Raw genomic sequence first — 18,358 nt, 5'->3', positions numbered from 1 at the left:
TCTGGAGAATTAGGGGGCAGGGTAGTGCTTGGAAGTCTTGGTCATGCTCTTTCAAACAATGTTAGACATTTCTAGCCATGTGACATGTCACATTCTCTTGCTGGAAGAGCCCTTCCTCCCCAAGGAAGACAATCTGCATGTATGCGTGTGATCTGCAAGGATCGATTCATACCCAAATTGTTTAAGAGTTCCTTCCACATGGATAAGTGGACCCAGAGATTGCCACGTAAACATTCCCCAGACTATAACGCTGCCACCACCAGCTTGTGTTCTTCCAGCAATGGTTGTAGAGTGCCTGTTCTCCAATGTTTCTCACCTGGCACACCAAAGTCCATTGGATTGATGAAGCCAAAAACATGACAAACCTTTGCCAATCAGCAGAGGTCTAATTCCTATACTGCCGCAAAAATGGAAGCCTTTTCTGCTAATGTAACTTTGTTAGCAGAGGTGCAGTGACCATCCATATGCTTCGGAGCTCCATGTTGTAACTCCATATAAATATATAATTATTTTAAAAATAAATGTATGCTCTTAAGAACTTTCAGTGCAGCAGACTTTTTTTTTTTGCCCGTTCTCCAGATCTGCGCCTCCAGACAGTCCTGTCTCTGGGCAGTTCTTTCCTCCTCATGGCTTGGTTTTTGCTCTGATATGTATTGTCAGCTGTGAGACCTTATATAGACAGAGGTGTATCTTTCCAAATCATGTCCAATAAACTGAATTTACCAAAGATGGACTCCTGTCGAGGTATAGAAACATCTTAAAGATGGTCAAGTGAAATGGGAGGCCTCTAGATCTAAATTTCAAGTGTCATAGCAAAGTATCTGAATACTTATGTCCATGCCAAGTTTTAGTTTTTCCTTTTTTCATAAATTTGCTTTCACTTTCTCATTACGGCTACATTCACACATGAAAAATGTACGTGTGACAGCCACATCACGGTCACGTTCATTAAATGGTAGTCTATTGGGTTATTAAAATTATTATTGTTATTTTTTTATTTTTTTGGGTGGCCAGTGGATAACCGACATAAAAAAATAGAATGTTCTATTTTGTCTTCTTTTACGAACCAACATCCCCCATACAACTGAAGGGGACTGTTTTTAACGTTCATTTAGCCTAAGGGGGATTGAGCGCAGATTGATGGGGGAAAACTTAAATTTAATTTAGCACCAGGTTGCAAAATGTAAATAAATGTGAGTCTGAATACTAAACAATGGTTTAGGGTACTTTTGCATTAGCGGCAGAACGGATCCGACAGGCTGTTCACACGTTGGAACAGCCTGCCGGACTCCCCTGCCGCTAGTGTGAAACTGGCCTTAGAAGGTATTTTAAAGCTTTGTTCACACTGTTCTGGATCCATTCCATAGGACGTCAATGGGATTCATTATACAACAGAATTATCTGAACTGTTTCTGGTAATAATAGAAGCCTTGTCACTGCTGTGAACAGACCCTTAAAGACTATCAGCAGTATCTCTATTATATGAGGGCCATACTGTTTTCGATATTTGTGATATGTCCTTGTGGCTTTAACGTTTGCGTTTTAAAGTTTCCCTATATAGTTATATACACAGTACCACATGTAGTTTATTCTGTTACCCATCAGCTCTAATCCTTGTAGTCAGTCAAACTATTTATATTGAATTGCATTAAACCACTTATGTTCTTTCCAACTCTTCAGATGTAATAAACAGACATTTTTCATCCTGTACAAAATTATGATATGCATGTGATATATACTATAATTGAGCAGGTGCCATATTGCTGCCATGGGACTGCAGTGCTGCTACCAGTGTAATATAAAAATAAATCTTTTATAATCTGTAGGTCACAGCTATAAATCTTATGTATGCAGTAAAGTGTCCATAGTCATTAACATATATGTGCAGCATATTAATTCAGAATGCTAAATAAGACCGTGAATAGATAATGTACTAATTATGAGGCTCTAGTGGTCTCCTTTTTGTGAGTTAGTGCTAGGAAGCATTCAGTGTGGAGAGCCCAGGGCACTGAACATAAAGGGACCACCCCTTTGGCCTTTGCAGTTATGGTCCTAGGAGGATTTTTATGCTGCTTTACAGTAATTACTACAAGGACCTACTACTTTCTGAGTTAAGTGGATTCTGTCAGCAGTTTTGTCCATGAAAAACTACTGACAGGACTAGATAGGGGCTCCTAAGAGAAAAACAAATATACCTTTCATGGAGCTTTTATTATTAGGAGTAGTCTGAATGTGAACTTTTATTCTGCCAGATTCTGCTTCTGTAAGTGAACATTTAAAGGTAACCTGTCATCAACTTTGTGCTGACTGTACTGAGGGCAGTATAAAGTACTGACAGAAATGCTGATCTCAGCGGTGTGTCACTGATCAGCTAAAAGTAAGTGGTTGCCAAGAACCAGCATCATAATCGTTGCAGCCCGAGCCTTAAAAAGAGTTAAAAATCTACCTGAGAAGAGTCCTGGTTATTCATGGATTCCTGCTCTCCTGCCCACCTGCTGATGAGTGACAGTCTTCTACCTAGTTTTCTCCCTTTCTCTCTAGGACACAACTGACAATCATCAGCAGATGGGTGAGAGAGCAGGAGATTAGGAATAACCAGGACTCTTCTCAGGTAGATTTTTAACTCTTTTTAAGGCTCGGGCTGCAATGATTATGATGCTGGTTCTCGGCAACCACTTACTTTTAGCTGATGTGTGACACACCGCTGAAATCAGCATTTCTGTCACTAAGTTATGCTGCCCTCAGTACAGTGAGCCTAAAGTTGATAACAGGTTCCCTTTAAGTTATAGTTACAGCTATAGTGGTCTCCTGATTGGATACCACAGCTGTCAGTCTGAGCAGAGGGGAACGGCTGTTAAGTACCTCAATGCACAGAGTGCTTAACAATGAAACTCCATCTCCTGAGCACTTGCAGGAGCAGAACATGGCAGAAAAAGTCCTATTCACACTACTCATAATAAATGCTCCACCAAAGTTATGGTTTGCCCTGCTCTCCCTGGCTTCCACTTTCAGCAGTTTTTCATAGCCAAAACTGCTGACAAAGTTTCAACCACTGAAGACACTTGTGCTTGTAGGGATCCGAATGCAGTAGTAAGTCTACTTTTTGACCGGTACTTTGGAAAATGAAAGGTGGAATCTGATTGGTTGCTATGGGCAAATAAGACAGTTCTCCTGTACACAAGTTTGATAAATCTCCCCCAATGTCCGTACTGGAAGTCTGCAGCACAAGTGTCTATCTCTGCTTTTGGGGCTGAGAAAGGTGGAGGACTTAGCTGCTGTTAAAGATGTATATGCATCTTAGACATTTATGGTATAGTGACAGGGTATACCCTAAATGTCAGAAATTTCCAAGTCCCTTTCCCACCCTGCCTGATGAGGTTTGCCACCTCCAGGGGGGAGAATTACTGACTGGGTAGGTATGCGATGTGTGTGTGACTTTCACCATTTATTTCTACGAGAGTTACATAAGTAGCTGAGCAAGTCTTACGAAATGGCGGTCTGGAGCCCAGTACTTAAGATTCAGGTGTGTACACCCTTATTTTTTCTATCATTTCATTTAAGACTCCCAAGACAATATACTATAGACTTGACTTACTGAAATTCACGTCATAACCACTTGGTCACAGATATAAAGCATAGACATCTCCCGGCAGAGTTATGAAAGAAAAATAAAATTGGAAAGAGTAAAAGAGAAAGTGTCTGCATGGAATTGAATATAACTAATAAGTGCTTGACGAGAGTGGGGGCAGGTTTGTCATTACACATCTAATAGTTCCAACTGATCACATGTAGCTATTTCATTACAGAGGATGTGACGGGCTGTACAAGCCAGAACTTTATACTCCATACATAGTGCTGTCTGGAAAGAGGATAGGGGTACCAAAATGTTCTGAACCTGTTGACCGCTTACTAATGATGCTCCGTGGTTGTTTTTTTATTCTATTTCAGGTTTTTCTGATTGTTTCTCCTTTATCTGTGCTTTTCAATTGGAGAGATGAGCTAGAGACCTGGGGATATTTCAAGATTTCAGTCATTCATGGAAATCGGAAAGATTTTGAACTATTACGATTAAGACAAGGGAAATCTGAAATTGCTTTAACCACTTATGAGACACTTCGTCTTTGTTTAGATGATCTGAACAGGTAAGTGGGACTTTTTATGTGAAAATTGAAACAGAATGAAAATATGCTTTCCATAAAACAGTAACTTATAATCCTTATTGTCCTATTCTTCAAGAATTGGCAGGTGCCAATATTGCCAGTGGACCCACTGTCCTTTTTCATGTCCTTGCTTTGCTGTTATTGCAGTAGATTTCAAAACCGCAAATACGGCCTCTTTCACACTACAGTATGTCCATTTCAGTGTTTTGCGGTCCGTTTTTCACGGATCCGTTGTTCTGTTTTTTTGCTTCCGTTGTGGTTCCGTTTCCGTTCCGTTGTTCCGTTTTTCCGTATGGCATATACAGTATACAGTAATTACATTGAAAAAATTGGGCTGGGCATAACATTTTCAATAGATGGTTCCGCAAAAAAACGGAACGGATACGGAAGACATACGGATGCATTTCCGTATGTGTTCCGTTTTTTTTGCGGACCCATTGACTTGAATGGAGCCACGGACCGTGATTTGCGGCCAAATATAGGACATGTTCTATCTTTCAACGGAAAAACGGAATGCATACGGAACACATTCCGTTTTTTTTGCGGAACCATTGAAATGAATGGTTCCGTATACGGACCGTATACGGAACGCAAAAAACGGACCGCAAAACGGAAAAAAAAAACGGTAGTGTGAAAAAGGCCTACAACTGAGATCAGATGATTGGTCAAGTTAACATAAACCCCTTCCCAAATGCTCTGTTTGGCATTTTGAGGTAATGGAGGGTGGTGTCCCAGTCTGGACGATCTTCTGCCTACCAGAGCTGGAAGGTCTTTAGGGTGCAGCTCTATTTCTTGGCAGACCGGTGAAATGGTAATTGCCAAAGAAAAGTAAAGATGGTTTTAAGGCAGACGTACTGTACAGTACCTCATCAAAATAATGATGTATTTCCTATGATGTTTTACAGAAGAATTGGGAATCATAATAGTTTGGTTAACTTGCAGAGCTACTATTTTGTTAGCCGGGGAAAGTAATCCACTGGTGGCCACCAGCTCCCTAATTTGAAGATATTGTTAAACAGCTACCCAGATCTTCGCTTCCACTGCAGTGAGACCGATTTTATTTTTTATATTTTTTTAATGGAGGCCAGGAATGTTGCTAGGGTCTCAAAAGATTCAGGGGCCAAGCCCCAATGAATATGGCCCAATTATCTAAGTTAACCCCCTACACCCCCCCCCCCCCAGCCCACCGCATTTTATTGTACTTGTGATACAGCAGCACATACCTCTCACATCCAGAGGTGACGTCTCCTCTGATGTAGATCTTCTGTCATCAATCTTCTCCATTCAGTCCGGACAACTTCTTTTAGCAGAGCCTCGTCTCTGCAGAGTATGACACAAAGACATCTTAGCTTGCTCACTTTTCTATCATTCTCTTCATACAAGTCCCAACAGTGTTATTCTGCTGCCCGCTGTGCTCCCTAGTACCCCCAAATGCTATCCTGAAGAAATATTAGTGCCATACAGATGGTACCCTCCATAGTGATAGTGCTCCTCAAAGTTTCCCCTATAGTAATTCCCTTCTAGAATTCCCTTATTAGTAATACTGCCCTCTACAGTGCTCAACGAGGGCTGTGTATACAGATCAGGAAGCGCTATGCGCTTTCTGTCCCGGCCCGGTGGTCATGTGACTGCAGGGGCCGGGAGAGTGCAGGAGCTGTCGGGTTTTCTATAGTCCTCGATCAGCCCTGTGCTGAGGCTGTACAGCGTTGTATTCTGCTGTACAGCCTTTCTGGGGGCTGTATTTTTACCCTGTAACTGGGGCTACTATGTCAGCCCAAGTTACAGGAGAAATGAATAGTGGGGAAAAAAAAAAAAGCAAAGTAAAATGTCCCCCAGAGGTCTTGTATGAGCTTTATGGAGGATGCAAAGTGTAAAAAAAAAGAAGGTTCCACATGTAAAAATAAAAATCCCCCAATTAAGTAATAAAAAAAAGTTAAAAATAGAAAAAATAATAAAAAAATGACATATTTGGTATTGCCGCATCTGTAACGACCACCCTGTCTGATTAACACCATGAAAAAAATAAAACTGTGTAAAAAAAAAAATGCTATTTTAGTCACGTTACATCACAAAAAGTGCAACTCCAACCGATCAAAAAGGCATATTCCCCCCAAAATAGTACTAATCAAACCGTACCCTCATCCTGCAAAAAATTGGATCCTAACTAAGATAATCGGTCAAGAAATAAAAAAGCTATGGCTCTTAGACTATGGAGACACTAAAACATTATTTTTTTTGGTTACAAAAATGCTATTATTGTGTAAAACTTAAGTCAATAAGAAAAAGTATACATATTGGGTATTTCCACGTCTGTAACGATCTGCTCTATAAAAATGGCACATGACCTAACCCCTCAGGTGAACACTGTAAAAATTAATAAATAAAAACTGTGCTAAAACAACCAATTTTTGATCACCCTGCCCCATAAAGTGTAATAATAAATGATCAAAAAATCATATGTACTCAAAAATTGTACTAATAAAAACGTCAACTTTCTTCAAAAAACAAGCCCCTGCACAAGACGATCGGCAGAAAAAATAAATAAAATGGCGTTCAGAAAATGGAGACACAAAAACATAATTTTTTCCCCCAAAAAAATGCTTCATTATGTATAAATAAAACAAACAAAGTAGACATATTTGATATCATTGCATCCTAACAACCTGCTCTATAAAAATAGCACATGATCTACCCTGTCAGATTTTACCCTGAACAGCCATTTTTTGGTTACCTTGCCTCCCAAAAAACGTAATCTAGAGCAATTAAAAATCATATGTACCCCAAAATAGTACCAATAAAATTGGCACCTTATCTGCTAGTTTTCAAAATGGGGTCACTTTTTGGGAGTTTCTACTGTAAGGGTGCATCAGGGGGGCTTCAAATGGGACATGGCATCTAAAAACCAGTTCGGCAAAATCTGCCTTTCAAAAACCATACAGCGCTCCTTTTCTTCTGCCCCCTGCCGTGTGCACTTACATCAGTTTACGACCACATGTGGTGTGTTTCTGTAAACCACAGAATCAGGGTAATAAATATTGAGTTTTGTTTGGCTTTTAACCCTCGATGTGTTAAAGAAAAAAAAAAGGATTAAAATGGAAAATCTGCCAAAAATTTAGACATGTAATCCATTTTCCTTTAATTCTTGTGGAACACCTAAAGGGTTAACAAAGTTAGTAAAATCAGTTTTAAGTAACTTGAGGGGTGTAGTTTCTACAATGGAGTCATTTATGGGAGGTTTCCACTATGTAAGCCCCACAAAGTGACTTCACACCTGAACTGGTTCTTAAAAGTTTTAAGAATTGCTTCTAAAATTCTAAGCCTTCTAGCATCCTAAAAAAATAAAATGACATTTACAAATGATGCCAACATAAAGTAGACATATGGGGAATGTTAAGTAATAAATATTTTATGAGGTATCGCTTTCTGTTTTAAAAGCAGAGAAATAGAAATTTTAAAAAATTGCTAATTTTTCTAAATTTTTGGTCAATTTTGGATTATTTTATTAATAAAAGTGAAATATATCGAATCAAATTTACCACTGTCATGAAGTACAATGTGTCACGAGAAAACAGGCTCAGAGTGGCTTGGATAAGCAAAAGCGTTCCAAAGTTATTACCACATAAAGTGACACATGTCAGATTTGCAAAATTAGGCTGTCAGGAAGGGGATAAATGGCCTGGATGTGAAGTGGTTAAATAACCACAACTCCCATTTCTCTGCCTCTCAGGCCTCATGCACACGACCGTTGTGTGCATCCGTGGCCGTTGTGCCGTTTTCCGTTTTTTTTCGCGGACCCATTGACTTTCAATGGGTCCGTGGAAAAATCGGAAAATGCACCGTTTTGCAGCCGAGGCCGTGATCCGTGTATCCTGTCCGTCAAAAAAATATGACCTGTCCTATTTTTTTGACGGACAACGGTTCACGGACCCATTCAAGTCAATGGGTCCGTGAAAGAACATGGATGCACACAAGATTGGCATCCGTGTCTGTGATCCGTGGCCGTAGGTTGCTTTCATACAAACGGATCCGAAGATCCGTCTGCATAAAAGCTTTTTCTGATCTAAGTTTTCACTTCGTGAAAACTCATTTCCGACAGTATATTCTAACACAGAAGCGTTCCCATGGTGATGGGGACGCTTCTAGTTAGAATACACTGCAAACTTTGTACAAGACTGCCCCCTGCTGCCTGGCAGTACCCGATCTCTTACAGGGGGATATGATAGCACAATTAACCCCTTCAGGTGCGGCACCTAAAGGGGTTAATTGTACTATCATATTCCCCTGTAAGAGATCAGGGCTGCCAGTCAGCAGGGGGCAGACCCCCCCCCCCTCCCCAGTTTGAATATCGTTGGTGGCACAGTGTGCGCCCACCATCGCCCCCCCTCCCTCCCTCTATAGTTAAAAATCGTTGGTGGCACAGTGTGCGCCCACCATCGGCCCCCCTCTCTCTATAGTAGTAACAACCATTGGTGGCAGTGTGCGGCCTCCCATTCCCCCCCCCCCCCCATCATTGGTGGCAGCGGAGTTCCGATCGGAGTCCCAGTTTAATCGCTGGGGCTCCGATCGGTAACCATGGCTACCAGGAAGCTACTGCAGCCCTGGTTGCCATGGTTACTTAGCAATAGTACAACAGTAGAAGATTCATACTTACCTGCTTGCTGCTGCGATGTCTGTGACCGGCCGGGAGCTCCTCCGATTAAACTGGGACTCCGATCGGAACTCCGCTGCCACCAATGATGGGGGGGGGGGGGGATGGGGGGGGGAATGGGAGGCCGCACACTGCCACCAATGGTTGTTACTACTATAGAGAGAGGGGGGGCCGATGGTGGGTGCACACTGTGCCACCAACGATTTTTAACTATAGAGGGAGGAAGGGGGGGGGGCGATGGTGGGCGCACACTGTGCCACCAACGATTTATTACAATAGAGGGAGGGAGGGGGGGTGATGTGGGGCGCACACTGTGCCACCAACGATTTATAACAATAGAGGGAGGAAGGGGGGGGGGCCCAATGGTGGGCGCACACTGTGCCACCAACGATATTCAAACTGGGGAGGGGGGGGGTCTGCCCCCTGCTGCCTGGCAGCCCTGATCTCTTACAGGGGGATATGATAGTACAATTAACCCCTTCAGGTGAGGCACCTGAGGAGTTAATTGTGCTGATCACGGCCCCCTGTAAGAGATCCGGTGCTGCCAGGCAGCAGGGGGCAGTCATGTACACAGTTTTTCAGTATATTCTAACCTGAAGCGTCCCCATCACCATGGGAACGCCTCTGTGTTAGAATATACTGTCGGAAATGAGTTTCACGATGTAGCTCATATCCGACAGTATATTCTAACGTAGAGGCGTTCCCATGGTGATGGGGACACTTCAAGTTATGTTCGGGTGTCCGCCTGGCCGTGCGGAGGCAAGCGGATCCGTCCAGACTTATAATGTAAGTCAATGGGGACGGATCCGTTTGAAGATGACACACTGTGGCTCAATTTTCAAACGGATCCGTCCCCCATTGACTTTCAATGTAAAGTCTGGACGGATCCATCTGAGGCTATTTTCACACTTAGAAATGTTTTAACAATATAATGCAGACGGATCCGCTCTGAACGGAGCCACCGTCTGCATTATGAACACAAGTGTGAAAGTAAAGGGACTCCTGACTTTACATTGAAAGTCAATGGGGACGGATCCGTTTGCAATTGCACCATATTGTGTCAACGTCAAACGGATCCGTCCCCATTGACTTGCATTGTAATTCAGGACGGATCCGTTTGGCTCCGCACGGCCAGGCGGACGCCAAAACGACTTTTTTTTCATGTCCGTGGATCCTCCAAAAATCAAGGAAGACCCACGGACGAAAAAACGGTCACGGATCACGGACCCCGTTTTTGCGGACCGTGAAAAAAAACTGTCGTGTGCATGAGGCCTCACAGTGAGAATATATCCCTTCACTTACCTGTGCTCATGTAGCAGACCTCACCTCAGCTCCTTCCCCACGACTTCTCCTCTTCAATGCTGAGCACCATCCTTTGCTGCTCTAGTCATATGATGGTCCTCAACCACTGCCTTCAGCACTGATCACATGGACTGGGATGTCATCACAGGCCCTTAAGCTCTTCCAGTGCATTAGATTCAAATGTATTGCCGTCCTGAGGACGGAAATACAGTTGTATATATCTGGCAGGCAGTATATTCGGGGACTGGGGCAAAACATCAGTGGCCCAGGCCCGAGTGTTTTAGCCTAGCAATGCACCTGATGGTGGCATTAAATAGATAATATAATCAGATATTGACCTATTGTTTAAATTAAAGGACTTGTCTAACTTCGGTAAATGGCATTTATAATGTAGAGATAGTTAATACAAGGTACTTACTGATGTATTGTGATTGCCTCCTTTTCTTGCTGGATTAATTTTTCCTGATAAATTTTGTAAACTGGATTAATTAAAACATAACCTTTACTAGGTCGCTTAAAATATATTTCATACTGGGTGAGGGACAGAAATACCAACTAACATAACAACCTCCACTGTATCTCATATACCACTGAATATATGAAAAAATGGTTGGATCTCACCTCATCCGAGTCGGATCCACAATCGCAGAGGGTGGTCCTGGCAGTTGGTGGTGCCTAAGACCGGTGTGACCGGGGTGCTGCGTAGGTGATGGCAGTGTTGACCTCCTATTAAACCCTATTCTGGCTTTCCTGCCTGCCTAGGGATGGGGGGCTATTATCTGCACCTGCCTACCACAATGGAGCACCCGCCCCGACAGGGGCGACCCCACACCGAACCTTACCCTCGGTATGGGTCTGGTATTACTATGTAACCCTATAACATTGCCCTACATGCCATGTTTCCATCTTCTATCACAGACATCATCAGGGGACTTCACATGTATTCAAGGGTATTCAAAGATCAGGGTGGTTTTAACCTCCAATCAACTACAAATAAAATTACAGACATACACTCAGTATGGGTCACTTGTATTAGTGAGCAATGCAGTCAATTCCATTCAGTGCACTTACTCAGAGATCAGGGTGGTTTTCGCCTCCAATCAGTAGGACAGTTGGTGACTCTTATCCTCACTGGAACATGGGAAGTGTCCCATGTCAGTAACTGTCTCACCCAAACTAACGATGGTCCGGGTGAGCATTAGGTAGTATTACTTGCCTCCTCTTATCCCCCCTCTTCCGTTCGGTATCCGCCCTCCCTGATTAGTTAACTCACCTGTCCGAGTCGCATGTTGCTCCACGTGGAACGCACGCCGCTCGCGTGCGTTCCACCGGACCGGAAGTTCAGGTCACATGGTGCGGGCCGAGCGGAAGTGAGGTAAAGGTCTGCGCCTGAGCGTTGCTCGTTACATAGCAACACCTAGGCTCAGAGCGCACGACCCAAATACAAAGCAATTGATAACTTGCCTCTTGATTATCTACATGCACAATCGCATTATACGGATTTAAATTAGCAGGATCGCCCAGCTCACGCCACTATACTCTCAATATCTGACGTCTGCTAAGTCAAGAGAATTAATTTATTTTAATTTTAAAGTATATTTAATGATTTATAGATTCCATGTTTTTAACCTCAATGCTTCTTATGGCGAGGTTCTATATTGGATCCCGCACACTCGTTTATAAGGGCAACCAGGATCCGAGGGCAGACCCGCCTCATGTTTTTAGATGACGAAATTCTTTCAAGTGACCCGACCCTCGTCTATAAAAAAGAATTAAAAAGCATATTGGACAGGGCTAAACTTGCAAAACTAATTAGTCAAGAGGAATTTGACTTCCTGTACCCAGAACATCCCCAAATCGCCACATTCTACAGTCTCCCAAAAGTACATAAAGGCTATGAACCTCTGAAAGGGCGTCCGATCGTATCTGGTATCGACAGTCTTAGTCAAAATCTGGGAGTGTATATAGATAAAATCTTGGCACCCTTCGTTCTCTCCCTGTCATCCCATGTAAAGGATACTGGGGACCTACTCAGACAGATAGATGGTATACAATTAGATGATGATTGTATACTGGGGAGCGTAGACGTTGAAGCTTTATACTCGTCCATACCACACAAGTGGGGCCTACATGCAGTGTCATACTTCCTGTCATCAAGGGGGAGACACTTCCAGGGACACAATGCCTTTGTACTGGAACTGTTAGAATTCTCATTGACTAAGAATTATTTCTTATTCAATGGGCGTTTTTTCCACCAGCTCAGGGGCACCGCGATGGGGAGCCCCTGTGCCCCATCGTATGCTAATTTGTTCCTGGGCTGGTGGGAAAACACCATAGTGTTTGGAGATGAGTCTACAATGGAGCTGCAGTGCGTCCAAAAATGGGCACGCTTCATTGATGATGTCTTTGTCATCTGGAGAGGAAGTATGGAGACCTTCTCGTCCTGGGTTCGACATTTGAACCAGAACGAGATAGGCCTCCATTTTACATCCGAGTGTCACGCCTCAAAACTCCCCTTTTTAGACATCGAAATAAACATTAACAATCGCGGTTGCCTTGAAACATCCATATTTCGCAAACCCACCTCAACAAATTCCCTCCTGCGATGGGAAAGTAGCCATCCATATCCCCTCAGGAAGGGAATACCGAGAGGCCAATACTTGCGACTTAGGAGAAATTGCTCGAAACACTCAGAATTCATCAAACAAGCGAGTGATCTAAAAAATCGTTTCATGGATCGCGGATATCCAGTAGGTGTACTAACACCGGCATTTCAGATGGCCCGGAATAAAGATAGAATGTCTCTTTTATCCCCACCAGCAGACACCCCCATCCATGGTAGCTCTAGTGAAAGTAGGGAGATCCGCCTTATCAGCACGTATAACGGTTGCTCTTCGGCTATCAGAGAGATTATATCGAAACACTGGCATGTGCTCTTAATGGATCCTGATATTTGTAAGGTGGTAAAAACGCGCCCCAGTATTACGTATAGACGCGGAAGAAGTATCCGTGACATGATGGTGCATAGCCACTACACACCAGTACCCCAGAAAAAAACATGGTTAGAGAGGGGGATTAGTGGTAATTTTAAATGTGGAAAATGTGTAGCGTGCCCCTTCATGACGAAAGCAAGGTCATTTAGAAGCAATAATACAGGCAAAATATATCCCATCAAGGATATCATCAACTGTAGAAGCACAGGTCTAGTATATAAAATCACATGTGAATGTGGAAAAGAGTACGTGGGAAAGACAGGCAGAGAACTAAGGAGAAGAGTTGGAGAGCATTTGGGTGATGTAAGAAATGCGAGAGACACATCAGTGGCACGTCATGTGAACACTGAACACAATGGCAGACTTGACTGCCTATCTTTTATGGGAATCGAATTAATTAAACCAGGAATCAGACGAGGGGACTTTGATAAGAGAATTCTACAGTGCGAAGCGAAATGGATTTTTTATCTTAAAACAGTTTATCCGGCAGGCCTAAATGAACAACAAAATTTTTGTTGCTTTTTATAATATTTCTATGAATGGTTTTGTCATAGGTATCTTATCTGTGCCTTCCTCGGACTTCATGCGCTCCCCTAGACATATGCGAGCTTATGTGGTCTGACTGAGGACGCAGACGGGGTGGAGACGATGAGGTTTTAGTCCGGGGGATGACTCCCTAATTTCCTCATGCACCTAGCATGCCCTCTATACAGGGACAGGCAGGAGCTAACGGCAAACCCGTCATCTAAAAACATGAGGCGGGTCTGCCCTCGGATCCTGGTTGCCCTTATAAACGAGTGTGCGGGATCCAATATAGAACCTCGCCATAAGAAGCATTGAGGTTAAAAACATGGAATCTATAAATCATTAAATATACTTTAAAATTAAAATAAATTAATTCTCTTGACTTAGCAGACGTCAGATATTGAGAGTATAGTGGCGTGAGCTGGGCGATCCTGCTAATTTAAATCCGTATAATGCGATTGTGCATGTAGATAATCAAGAGGCAAGTTATCAATTGCTTTGTATTTGGGTCGTGCGCTCTGAGCCTAGGTGTTGCTATGTAACGAGCAACGCTCAGGCGCAGACCTTTACCTCACTTCCGCTCGGCCCGCACCATGTGACCTGAACTTCCGGTCCGGTGGAACGCACGCGAGCGGCGTGCGTTCCACGTGGAGCAACATGCGACTCGGACAGGTGAGTTAACTAATCAGGGAGGGCGGATACCGAACGGAAGAGGGGGGATAAGAGGAGGCAAGTAATACTACCTAATGCTCACCCGGACCATCGTTAGTTTGGGTGAGACAGTTACTGACATGGGACACTTCCCATGTTCCAGTGAGGATAAGAGTCACCAACTGTCCTACTGATTGGAGGCGAAAACCACCCTGATCTCTGAGTAAGTGCACTGAATGGAATTGACTGCATTGCTCACTAATACAAGTGACCCATACTGAGTGTATGTCTGTAATTTTATTTGTAGTTGATTGGAGGTTAAAACCACCCTGATCTTTGAATACCCTTGAATACATGTGAAGTCCCCTGATGATGTCTGTGATAGAAGATGGAAACATGGCATGTAGGGCAATGTTATAGGGTTACATAGTAATACCAGACCCATACCGAGGGTAAGGTTCGGTGTGGGGTCGCCCCTGTCGGGGCGGGTGCTCCATTGTGGTAGGCAGGTGCAGATAATAGCCCCCCATCCCTAGGCAGGCAGGAAAGCCAGAATAGGGTTTAATAGGAGGTCAACACTGCCATCACCTACGCAGCACCCCGGTCACACCGGTCTTAGGCACCACCAACTGCCAGGACCACCCTCTGCGATTGTGGATCCGACTCGGATGAGGTGAGATCCAACCATTTTTTCATATATTCAGTGGTATATGAGATACAGTGGAGGTTGTTATGTTAGTTGGTATTTCTGTCCCTCACCCAGTATGAAATATATTTTAAGCGACCTAGTAAAGGTTATGTTTTAATTAATCCAGTTTACAAAATTTATCAGTATATTGTGGGTGTAAACCGATACCGCCACACCTATTATAAGTGACTGTACAATATAATTTTCGTTACCATTTGATTAATTTTTCCACCACATTATACACTGCTCGTTTCCATGGTTATGACCACCCTGTAATTTAGCATCTGTGATGTGCTTGAACACTGTAGCAAAAAAGCGATTTACCTTTTTGGTCACTGCTTTTACAGTAAAGAATGTCCTTCTTTGCGCACAAACCGTCTTACGGTGCTTGATTGATATCAAGCTGACAGATGAAGGGGAGTGTCTTTTCTGCTGCAGCTAAGGGGGCGTGTCTCAGCTCTCCCTATCGCAGCTCAGCAAGCAGTTAAAGGATGAAACTGAGCATGTGCGACCTTCTCAGTGAGCAGGTCAAAGAAATATGGGAAAAAAAAGAGAATTATTATTATTGAGTGACTCAGTGCCTATACAAAATATAAAATTACATGCATTTACAAAAGTATTTCAGATTGAGCCGCTGGTTTTAAAAAGTTTTTTTTCGTGGGACAACCTCTAAGTTTACTGTCAACTAAAAGTCCTTTTCCAGATCACTGTTACCCAGTGTTTTACCATTATATAAAGCTGCTTTTGCGAATCGGCTAAAAAACTCTACAGATTTTTTTCCTCTGGAATGCGTTCATGAAAATACCAACACATTGCTTCGTCCTTAAGAGGTTAAACATATACTTTGCTATACAACTTATTTTAAAGAAAATAAAGGTATTAAATATTTGCTTAATTATTTTTTTCTTTAGACATGATTGCATTATTTGTGATTTATGCAAAATTTTATTAATTAAAAAAATGCAGACGGCTTTTTCTTGATTTCAGTATGTTCTTTTCTTTCCGTCTGCAGTGTAGAATGGTCAGCAGTCATTGTGGATGAAGTGCATAAAATAAAAAATCCAAAGGCAAGAGTGACTGGGGCCATGAAAGCTTTAAGGTGCAAAATTCGGATTGGACTTACAGGGACTATACTACAGAACAACATGGAGGAGCTGTGGTGTGTTGTGGACTGGTAAGTGTCTTTCCTTTTCCTACCACTAATTCTACAGCTGTGTAAGCCATAGGTTTAACCTTTTCAGGGATCATCACGTACATATACATCACAGGAGGGCAAAGATCGTATAAGCAGGCTCAGGAGCTGAGCCTGCTGCACTCATGGTGGGTGATGGCTGAAATCCATGTCTGCAGTACCCCAAAATGGTGTCAATAAAAATAACAGCTCTCGTGGCAAAAAATAAAAAAATCAATCCCTCACACAGCTCTGTAGATGGATATATTATAAGCTAAGGATGTCAGCATATGGTGACACAAAACAAAAGTTTTCAACATTTTTTATTTATTTTTCCATATTTTCCATTCATCTGAATCAGACTTGCAGAAATCCACATTCTTCCTGCCAAGACTCCCAGTTAAATGAACATACCTGATTTTCAGTCAACAAAATCCACTGCTTTTGAAGGCATCCTAAGTGGTTTACCGCATTCAGTTTGAGTTGCTGTGTAGAGGAGACCAAAATCCTACCTACCTGTCAAGTCAAGGTGTACTCTGCAAACGTATTAGGCAGGTGTAGAAAAAATGCTGCAAAAATAATGTTTTTAAAAAATAGAAGTATTAATAGTTTACTTTTATCAATTAACTAATTGCAAAGTTAATGAACAAATCAATATTTGAGCTGACAACCCTTTGCATTCAAATCAGCAGCAGTTTTTCTAGGTACACTTGCACAATTCTTGAGGGAACTCGGAAGGGAGGTTGTTTCAAACTACTTGGAGATCTAATTATTGTATAAGATGAGAGATATAAATATAGAACTTACAAGTTTTACTGAGTCTTTACCCACAAAACTATATATCAATCTGCTCAGCTCCTCCTGCTCTAGAACATACTGGCATCAGGCATCCGAAGTACATATAGGGAGATCATATACCTGGAACATATGCTCTAAATATTATATGAACAGAGCCTGACTTATAGAACAGTTATTATCAGCCTTTACCAACCCCTTCTCATTGCCCAGGCATATGGATCATAGGGCAGTCATATTATTTCAATTGTAGGTTATTAAAGGGTTGATACTTTGCTCTGTTGGTTGATTTTATATTACCACTGTTGCAGACTGTTCAGACATGAATGACAAACTGCCAACTGTAGCCTGTAGTCCACTATTGAGCCTTTGAGTTGCAGGCTGCTTAGGTCTGAACATTGTACCTCAATTACCATTAATAAACAACTATTTCAAATTATTATAATTTTTTTTTGTCCTCTTAGTTCACTGTCAACACAGACAGGTGTACATATGCTCAGGTGTCAAATACGAGGTGATGTGTGTGAGGGAATAGGGTGGGTAGGTGAAGGGAGAGGAACCCAGTGTCATTCAGAGAGCTTACATAGTCAGGTCCATAAATATTGGGACATTGACACAATTCTAAGATTTTTGGCTCTATACACCACCACAATGGATTTGAAATGAAATGAACAAGATGTGCTTTAACTGCAGACTGTCAGCTTTACTTTGAGGGTATTTACATCCAAATCAGGTGAACGGTGTAGGAATTACAACAGTTTGCATATGTGCCTCCCTCTTGTTAAGGGACCAAAAGTAATGGGACAATTGGCTTCTCAGCTGTTCCATGGTCAGGTTTGTGTTATTCCCTCATTATCCGAAATACAATGAGCAGATAAAAGGTCCAGAGTTCATTGCAAGTGTGCTATTTGCATTTGGAATCTGTTGCTGTCAACTCTCAAGATGAGATTCAAAGCGCTGTCACTATCAGTGAAGCAAGCTATCATTAGGCTGAAAAAACAAAACAAAGAGAGATGGCAAAAACATTAGGCGTGGCCAAAACAACTGTTTGGGACATTCTTAAAAAGAAGGAAAGCATCGGTGAGCTCAGCAACACCAGAAGACCACGGAAAACAACTGTGGTGGATGACCAAAGAAGTCTTTTCCTGGTGAAGACCACACCCTTCATAACAGTTGGCCAGATCAAGAACACTCCCCAGGAGGTAGGTGTATGTGTGTCAAAGTCAACAATCAAGTGAATACAGAGGGTTCACCACAAGATGTAAACCATTGGTGAGCTTCAAAAACAGGAAGGCCAGATTAGAGTTTGCCAAATGACATCTAAAAAAGCCTTCACAGTTCTGTAATAACATCATATGGACAGATAAAACCAAGATCAACTTGTACCAGAGTGATGGGAAGAGAAGAGTATGGAGAAGGAAAAGA

The 18,358-nt window shown here is 42.4% G+C and overlaps 1 protein-coding gene across 4 annotated transcripts in view; it reads left to right on the top strand.

Annotated features, from left to right (window-relative positions):
- Positions 1 to 18,358, top strand: part of ERCC6L2 (ERCC excision repair 6 like 2) — a 163,355-nt gene that overhangs the window by 43,698 nt on the left and 101,299 nt on the right. For all 4 annotated transcript variants that reach the window (XM_044286635.1, XM_044286637.1, XM_044286636.1 and 1 more), the window contains exons 5-6: positions 3,949 to 4,142; positions 15,980 to 16,141. In XM_044286635.1, coding sequence (XP_044142570.1) covers positions 3,949 to 4,142; positions 15,980 to 16,141 — 356 coding nt within the window. The remainder of the gene's footprint in view (positions 1 to 3,948; positions 4,143 to 15,979; positions 16,142 to 18,358) is intronic.

The sequence above is a fragment of the Bufo gargarizans genome, chromosome 3, assembly GCF_014858855.1.
Source record: "Bufo gargarizans isolate SCDJY-AF-19 chromosome 3, ASM1485885v1, whole genome shotgun sequence".
Lineage (NCBI taxonomy): Eukaryota > Metazoa > Chordata > Amphibia > Anura > Bufonidae > Bufo > Bufo gargarizans.
This window is presented reverse-complemented; position numbering and strand designations above follow the sequence as displayed.